Here is a 9,199-nt window from a genome sequence, read left to right as displayed (position 1 = left end):
CCCCCCCCCCCCCCCCCCCCCCCCCGCCAAATCAGCCTTTGGGAGTTTGTGGTAAAGGAATTTGACTTTTAGAAGAATGTTTTGTTGGAAGTTCTCACTTCCAAAGCTCACAGTGGAATGTCCCCTCTTTTTATTTTGGACCAAATCCCTCAGGTTCCATCCCTGACCTGTAGCTGAGAACATGGCCCCTAGTAAACGGTGACCCTACATCCTAGATTTTTCAGGACGGCTTCATTTTCAAACACTCCATCTCTTAAGGAGATGAGAAGCCTTGACTGGGTTCAGAAAATGTGGTCAGCACCATTGTTCCCTGGAGTCAGCCCCAAATCAGCCCAGCGCTGAATTTATCCCCTCATTCTTCATCTCCTCCCTTTGGCCTGGCAGAGGGAGGACACAGCTTGTGACCAGATGGACTCTCCCTTCCTTTGTTTCAGTCTCGACAAGTCTCCTGCTTAGAGGTTCATGCAGAATGCAGGAGGCAGAAGAAGAGCAGGAAAAGTGAGTCCTTTGACCCCCGCTGCTGCGGGGGGGTGGAGGGGGGAACAGGTAGTCTTTCTTCCCACTGCTGCCCTAGGCTCAGTCAGGACTGAGCCTGGCTGGGGCTCCTCGGGATCACACCACCCTCAGGGGCCATGAATCCCGCCCCCTCCCCTGCTCTGGAAGGAGCATGCCTCTTCCAAGTACCCACATGACCCTCAGAACCTCTCAGGCCTGATGAGCGCCCTGGGCTGAGGTCAGAGGCACATCCCTGCCCACTGTGCCCACGCCGGTCTGCACTGCACTCCTGCCAGACCAGAGGTTCCTGGCAACACCCAGGGCCCCTCTAGCTGCACCCATTCCTCTGGTCAGATTATAATTCATGGAGGGTCCCAGAATTTTATGGCTGGCAGGGACCAAAGAGATCGACAATTACAAGACTCTTCCGTTCACCGTGCCACCCCATCTCACCCATTCAAGTCTTCCAGTCCTGTCCCAAGAGAGGAGAGCAGCCTGGCCACACGGACATGGGGAAGGGTCGGGGAGAAGGACCCACACGCCTGAACGGGTGGCGCGGTGAGGTCCTGCTTCCAATGTAGTAGGAGGGGGACCAGTCCAGAGGACTCAGTATCTCAGGGCTTTCTGGGAACCTCATTTGTCAGCACCACACACAGCCTTGTTAATTGCAGATTCCTGGGATCTGCGTGGCCCTACAGAGTAAGACTCTGAGGCATTAACCAGGGCCCTCGATGCTTGTAAACCCCCGTCCTGGGTTCCTCCAGCTCGGCATTTTCCTGATCCAGGCTGGGGGTGGGGAAAGGGGCTTCTAGGGGCTCAGGCCCGTTGTCCTCTCTTCCAGTGAAGGACCTCCTGGTGACAGTAAAGGAGTCCTTCGAGCACACCCAGCGTGTCTCGCACTGCCAGGAGCCCTGCTGCCTGAACCTGGCCTGCTTCCACTACCCCAAGTACTTCCAGCCCCGGATGCATGTGGAAGTGCCCAAGAGCCAGTGGAGATGTGGGGTACAGACCAGTGGCAGTGGGGGTGGCGTAGGGCACCGGTGCGGGTGGGGCTGCCAGAGGAGCCCCTCACCCCCCTCACAGAACCCGCCTATCCTTCCAGCCCTGCTGCTGCTGTGCGCGCAAGAACAGCCCTGTCTGCCAGCCCCTCGATTGCCTTCCTGACGGCCAGGCGGTGACCCTGCCGGTGGTAAGGGCCCGGGTGTGAGAAGGGGCCCCTGAGCAGCTTAGCCCGAAGCTCCTGCGGCAGACAGATGGGGAGAGCCTGGGGGGTGGTGATGCGTGGGGGTCTCTCAGGTGGGACAGAGGAGTTTTGGAGGAGTAGGAGGCTGTAAGCTGCAGCAGGGAGCCAAAGAGAATGTGTAGAGGCTGAGAGAAGGATCGCAGAGGGAATCCAGAAGAGGCAATGAGGGGAGCTTGTGCATGCATGTATGTGCGTATGTACCTATCTGTGTGCACATGTGTGTGCTGAGTCAAGTCGGGGTGGACAGTATGGTGAGACTCCACTTTGTCAGTTGGGACCACTTGGCTCTAAGTTGTCTCTGCAAAGCTGTTCATCTTTCACTTCCCAGGGTGAGAATTGTGAGTTACACGTGAAGTCTACACCCTGGTAAAGTACCCTCTTTCTGTCTGCCCCTCTTATTCATCTTAGGGGGTAAAATGTGGTTTTGAATTGCATGTCCATGATGGCTAAGGAGGTTGAGCATATTTTCATGGGCTTTTTGGCCATTTTTATATCTTTTTTGGAGAAATGTCTCTTCTCCAAATACTTTGTCCATTTTTTAAAATTGGTTATTTACCTTTTATTGTTAAGTTGTAAGAGTTCTTTTTATATTCTGGATATAAGTCCCTTATCAGATATATGATGTGCAAATATTTTCTCCTATTCTGGAGGTTGTCTTTTTACATTCTTCTTGTTTATCTGGAGAGAGAGAGAGAGAGTGAGAGAGAGCAAGTGAGCGAGAGCGAGCATGCATGTGCAGAATCTTAAGCAGGTTCCATGCCCAGTGCAGAGCCCAAAATGGGGCTCGATCTCACAACTGTGAGATCATGACCTGAGCTGAAATCAGGAGTTGAATGCTTAACCAACTGAGTCGCCCAGGCACCCCTGTCTTTTTACATTCTTGATAATGTCCTTGGAAGCAAAGACGTTTTTAACTTTGTGAAGTCCACAGTGTATCTACATTTTTTCTTTTGTCACCCATGCTTTGGGTGTCAGATTTCAGAAACCATTACCTAATCCAAGGTCATGAAGATTTACTCCCATGTTTTCTTCTAGGGGTTGTATACTGTTAGTTCTCACACTTAGGTCTATGACCGATTTTGAGTTATTGTATACATTCAGCAGGAAATAAGGATCTGGCTTCATCCTTTTGCATGTGGATGTCCAGTTGTTCCCCCCCCCCCCCCCATTTGTTGAGAAGACTATTCTTTCCCCCTTTAAATTGTCTTGGCACCCTTGTCAAATATCAAGTGACCATTTACAATTTGATTAGCCCTTGGACAAGTTATTTAACGTCTCTAGGTCTCAGTTTTTCTCATCTGTAAACTGGAGCAAAACCAAGAATACTGTCCACTCTTGCCTTGCTCTGAGGATCCAGTGAACACATGTCCAGAGAACACATGTGAAGTACTCAGTGATCTGTCTGACAAGGGGGACACTCAGCAAATATCAACTGCTGTTGTTTTGTTATTTAGTTTTTGTTGAGGCCAAGGAAGGAGTTATTTCCTCACAGTTGTGTCTCTAGGACTATGCTTGACATGGAGGAAACAACGGCAGAGCTCCCAGGCTCTGCCTTCCAGCACATGTGATCTGGTTAGTGAGTCAGGCCGCTAAGTAAGATTCAGGTCAGGAATGGTCAAGATCCCTTCACCCAGAGCCCCTGGGGAGCTGAATCTGAGAACACAAGAGATATAAGTAGGCAGATGGAAGAAGCTTCTGGTGAAGGCAAGGGCTGCACAAAGGCTCAGAACTGGGACTACTTCTGGGCTCTGAGAGTCAACAGACCTCTTCTAAGAAGTAGTAAAAGGTGAGGTTGGACAGACCAGGTAGGGTCTTGACTGCCAGGCCAAGAGCCTGAACTTGTCCAGGGCAGGGATGTGACAAAAATAAGGCAACTGTTGCACATGCGGAAGCAGCTCCTGCCCCACCTGCCTTGTGGACCTGTAGGGATGATAGGGTGACATCAGGACTATAAAGGGTTTTTGTCAGTTTCACAAACACACAGAAAGAGTATTAACTCCAGGAGCAGGAAGAACTTACTGAAGAATGAGAGCTCCCCAGGAAATCCCTTACTGTAGAGCCTGGACCACAGGGATTGGCCACAAGGATCTCAGGGCTCCTTGTTACCCACATCTGGCCTCAGGCTACCTGGGGGTAACCTCAAGTAACCTGGTGGTATCCCTCAAGATACCGGGGGGAAGCCTTTCTGGAGTTTCCAAATCGTGCTGAGGAGGCAGGGTTTCATCGAATCCCTGATTTTGTCGAGGACCTGTTTAGAGTGCATCACCTAAGGCTTTAGGGGCTGCTCGTTTGTCAGTCTCACTAAGTGCTGAAGACAGAATGGGAGTTAAGCACGGTTAGCCCCATTTTACAGATGAGAAGGCAGAGGCCCAAGGTCACAGAGGTGGTATAGGGCAGAACCAGGCTTCAAGCCTATGTCCAACTGACCCCAAAGCCATGTCTTCTCCATAGTAGTGGAATCTATAGGACCACTTAGCCGAGGCCCTCTGTCCCTGTAGCCCCCAGACGCTTGACGTGCGGCTGGGCTTCAGCCTATGCCAGGCAGAGCTGGAGTTTCTGCAGAAGCGGAAGGTGGTGGTGGCCGAGGCACTGAAACAGGTGTTGCAGCTGGAGGAGGACCTGCATACGGACGAGGTGGGTAAGCAGAGGTCTGCCGGCCCGGCTTAGTCCCCCTCTGAACTGAGCTGGTCCTTCAACACTGCTCCTTGCCAGCCACCCCCCAAGCCCTCCTTTGCCCCAATGTGGCTTTGGCACTGCCTTTCCTGGGTGCCCAGCTGAGGGCTGTGCTGGAGGTGATTCAGTTGTGTGTTTGCAAAGGGAAGGGAGGGCAAAGCGGAGAGAGAAAGGAAGGAGCCCCAGTGGCCCCTCCCCATGCACTAACAGGTCCTGAGGTCCTTACACAGGGACAAAATGGCCCCTCGCAGCCAGGAAACATCTGAAGCTCTAGCATCTCCCCCCAAAAGGCTCTGGGCTCTTTGTTCTTCAATTCTCCCTCCCCGCAAACATGCACAGATACAGGACCTCCAGAAAGAACAGCAGTCAGAAGCCCCAAAGAAGCAGCTTCCCCTCACTGGGCCAGCTTCTTCCCATGGGGCAGACAGTGTGCCTTTGTTAGAGCCTTTGTCACCTTGCTGGTATGGACCAAGGCCCACATCCCCCTGAGCAGCAGGTCACCCTGCAAGTGCGGACTCCTGAGGCTGACCCTGGGCGAGAGGATGGAGACCTCATGCCTGCAGAGGGCTGTGATGAGCCTTGAGGCGACAGAAGGATCTTACAATCCCCACTCAAAGACAGAGTACATCTTGGCAAAGATCCTCCTCCCTGCCCTCCCATCTTTAGGGAAAAACTGCAAGGCATCTTAATCCTATATAAAGCCAGAGGTGACACCCCTGCTCCTTCCCACATCAACAATTCATGGATTTCTGCTGTTATCAGTTATAGTACATACTGAGCACATACTATGTGCCGGGTCTGGGCCTGGTGTCCTAATATCATATGCTTCTCTAGAGGAAACCATTAGGGAATCACACACTAGCTGGGTTCTGAAGCAAATTACTTGGCCCTCTGGACCCCAGTGTCCTCAGCTGTTAACTGAGGACTAGACTAACAGCATTAAGAACTCTCCTGGCCGTGATGTTCTGATTGACCAAACTGTGTGAGGCTTCAGACCCTCACCAACTGTTGGTTTTGGAGCAAAGATCTAATCCTAGACCTACCGGGTGGCCCATCACTCTGAAAGGCCGTTTTTGGGCCACCCAAAGCCTCACTCTGGCTGTCCGTAGCCAGCTATGCTTCCTCCATCTAAGCATTTGTCTGTCACTCCATGTCATCTCCCACCCAGCATTGCCTCAACAGTCTGCCTCTCTATGCTCCCAGGTACCATTGATAGCCATCATGGCCACTGGGGGTGGAGCAAGATCCATGACCGCCATGTACGGCCACCTGCTGGGGCTGCAGAAGCTGAACATCCTGAACTGTGCCAGCTACATCACTGGCCTGTCAGGGGCCACCTGGTAAGGAGCTGGGTGCCACTGTCTGGTGAGGCCCAGAGAAAGCAGTAGATGGGCTGGCCTGGGGTCTCTGGTGAAGCTCTCCCCACCCCAAGGTAGAGGGACTCACAAAGACTGGGCAGCTCTACCACTTAGAGCTGTGTGACCTTGGGCAGAGGCTCGACTTCTCTGAGTCTCAGTTTCTGTATCTGTAAAGTAGGGATAACAATGGCACTGACCCCATGGGGTAGTTGTGAGAGCCTCTCCCAGTACCAGGTACCTTGAGGCTGTGGCAGGGACCCTGGAGCACGGTGGCCAGCTGTGAGTGAACCACTGCTGCCACTGACCCCATCCTGCCGGGAAGATGCAGTGCCCTCTCCAGCCATGCCAAGTATCCCAGGCTGGGTGGAGCTGGCCCAGCTCTGGCTGCGCACTCTTCGGCCCACCCCCCATCCTCGCCCCTCCCTCTGCCCTGACGGCTTCCTCAGGCTCCTACCTCCTTGCTCTCTGCTGATGAGCAAGGAGAGCGAGCCCCCCAAGGTGAGGCCAGCGTGACATCCACTTGTCCGCGGAAGTCACAGTTCCTAGGGCCCACGATGCTTGTAGAAGCCCACAAAAATGTTTTACTTTCTTTTAAGGTCAGGAAAAAAAGAAGAACTTCTAGGATGAAGGAAATGTTTTAATAAATAACATTATTATATTTGTTTTTATACAGCAGTCATAAAATATAATTTTTAATGTCTTTACGGTGGAAGAGGCTCACTGATGCCATGACACAGCCCTGGTCCAGGGCGGCAGGGGCCCCGTGACCACAACTGCATTTTCTGTCAGGGACTAATGGGCGTCTGAGCCCTCAATGTCCCAAGCTGGGCCCCTCATCCTGGAGGACCTCTAAGTAACTTTCATTTGAGCAGTGGATATGAAATTGCCCTAGGAAAACCAAGGGCTGCTGGTGCATCAGAACTCCGAGGCTTCAGCCCAGATGGGACAGAAGGATAGTTGACATTTATTGGCATTGCTCATGGGTGGTACATTAAGGAGATAAATCCTGCTTCCATCAGGGTGGAGGGGAAGCTGTATCCTCCTGGCCCTGCTGGGCCAAGCAGAAGACTAGGAGAAACTTAAGGGGAAGGGGGGAAGGGGGGAGGGTCTCCTGGCCTGGGGAAGCACTGCAAAGTATTCTTTAAAATCAATCAAATAAATTTTTTTAAAAAACAATTAGGGGCGCCTTGGTGGCTCAGTCGGTTAAGGGTCTGACTTCAACTCAGGTCATGACCTCACAGTTCATGAGTTCAAACCCTGCGTCGGGCTCTGTGCTGACAGCTCAGAATCTGGAGCCTGCTAAGGATTCTATGTGTGTGTGTCTCTCTCTCTGCCCCCCTCTCTCGCTCATGCTCTGTCTCTCTCTGTCTCTCAAAAAATTTAAAAAACATTTTTTTAATTTTTAAATCAATCATTTATAATGGTTTTGAAAGCTTTTTAAACATGTAAAAGTAAGAATGAATCTTATGGAGAGTAGGGTTCTTTTTGTTGATGAAATCTCTTGACTAACCCCTACCTTCCCAGACCAGAAACAAGCCCTGTGAAGGAAGAGGCCACTGCTCAGACAACAGTGAAGCCACAGACAAGGTCCCCCGCAGGATATGGGGTTCCTAGGTGCTGTCCTGACATAGACAGAAAGGTTGGGTCCAGGCCATGAAAAGGCAAAAACCCAGGGCTGGGGGGATCCCTGTGTTTGTTTCACTCTTTTACCACTGCCCACATATAAGTTAAGAAGAAGGCAAAATAAATCTTTAGCCGGCATTATAATTATGGGAATTAATGTGGCAGAGTGGAAAGAGTCCAGGGTTTGGAATCAGCCACGCCTGGGTTCAATTGTTGGCCTCACCGCTCCATGACCCAGCCCTTACTTTGTGCCAGCTACTGTTCTAACCACTTTAAATTGCATGAACTTGTATAATCTTCACATTAACTCTGTGAGGTTAGGTACAATTATCATAGTTCTCTCCATTCCACAGATGGGGAAACTAATGTGAGGTGCAGCTAGATAACTTGCCCGAGATGACACAGCTAGTGAGTGACAGAGTCTGGGTTTGAACCAGGAAGACCTGGTTCCAGAGTCCTCGCTTTTTTTTTAATGTTTATTTTCTTTATTTTGAGAGAGGGAGAAAGAGAAAAAAGAGAATGCATGGGGGAGAGGCAGAGGGAGAGGGAGAGAGAGAGTCCCGAGAAGGCTCCATGCTGTCAGTGCAGAGCCCAATGCAGGGCTTGATCCCATGGACCATGAGATCATTATCTGAGCTGAAATCAAGAATCAGATACTTAGCCAAGTGAGCCACTCAAGTGCCCCCAGAGTCTTCTTTCTTAAGCAACATGCTCTACCTGGCATGTGGTAGGCAGTCAGGAAAGGGTGGCCATCGTGACTATGAATAATAATGTTCACCCCTTTCCTCCAGGCTTCTGACCTGGTTGGTCAGGGTCTCCCGTGACCTGTCCACCTTCTCTCTGGCCAGGGTCTGGTGTTGATTGGTCCAGGGCTGGCTCAGTTCTCTCCCCATGCCTATCTGTCTCCAGGACCATGGCTACCTTGTACCGTGATCCTGACTGGTCCTCCAAAAACCTGGAGCCGGCCATATTTGAGGCACGGAGGCATGTGGTCAAAGACAAGATGCCTGCCCTATTCCCAGACCAGCTCTGCAAATTCCAGGAGGAGCTTCGGCAGCGCAGTCAGGAAGGCTACAAGGTCACCTTTACAGATTTCTGGGGCCTTCTGATTGAGGCCTGTCTGGGGGATGAGGTAGGTACTCAGCTTCTTCTGGGGTCCGACCTGCCCTGGCTGATGTCCAGCTCTCTTTCTTCATGAGGGGGAGTCTGGACTTCCATTTCAGTGGAAGGAAGTTAGGTTAGACCTGCAGATTCATCTTTGGACCATAGGAAGCATGAGGTGCCCAAGTGCACTATGGAAGAAGACGGTGGGATTGTTTACACATACCCTGTGAGAGTATGACTGAGACCCTCGTGGTGGGGATGGTGTAGGTACAGTCCTGCAGAGAAGAGCGTGTCTTCTGAGAGCCATGCGAAAGACACCAGGAAAGAAAATGGGGAGGGACCTGGAGGAGGCTGGCGAGTCATCAGACTGTGATACAAGTCTGACCCCAAGTGGAGGAAAGAGGGAAGAAGAGCTGGGTGGAAGCATCCTAGACTGCTGGTCCAGAAGGTTCAGCAGGCTCTTGGAGAGTCTTCTGGACAAGTCATCTGTCAGAGGAGTTTTGTGCCCTCCATGGGCGTGCATGGGCCTGCCTCAGTATCCCTCATGTCAGTCAGGGGCTGGGAGCAGCCCAGTGGGAAGTGTGACCCCAGCACAAACTCAGTCATGGATTTCAGAGCATAGCAGCTGAGGTCCTTAGTTGAAAATCTGCAATGCTCCTTCTCATGGCTACCACACGGAAGACGGGCCCGAGGAGGTTCCTTC

The 9,199-nt window shown here is 51.7% G+C and overlaps 1 protein-coding gene across 2 annotated transcripts in view; it reads left to right on the top strand.

The window, feature by feature from the left end:
- Nucleotides 1-9,199, top strand: part of PLA2G4E (phospholipase A2 group IVE) — a 56,078-nt gene that overhangs the window by 37,697 nt on the left and 9,182 nt on the right. For both annotated transcript variants that reach the window (XM_049613428.1, XM_049613429.1), the window contains exons 7-13: nt 435-498; nt 1,337-1,497; nt 1,598-1,684; nt 2,067-2,104; nt 4,237-4,372; nt 5,615-5,751; nt 8,302-8,524. In XM_049613428.1, coding sequence (XP_049469385.1) covers nt 435-498; nt 1,337-1,497; nt 1,598-1,684; nt 2,067-2,104; nt 4,237-4,372; nt 5,615-5,751; nt 8,302-8,524 — 846 coding nt within the window. The remainder of the gene's footprint in view (nt 1-434; nt 499-1,336; nt 1,498-1,597; nt 1,685-2,066; nt 2,105-4,236; nt 4,373-5,614; nt 5,752-8,301; nt 8,525-9,199) is intronic.

This window comes from Panthera uncia (assembly GCF_023721935.1).
Source record: "Panthera uncia isolate 11264 chromosome B3 unlocalized genomic scaffold, Puncia_PCG_1.0 HiC_scaffold_1, whole genome shotgun sequence".
NCBI lineage: Eukaryota > Metazoa > Chordata > Mammalia > Carnivora > Felidae > Panthera > Panthera uncia.
This window is presented reverse-complemented; position numbering and strand designations above follow the sequence as displayed.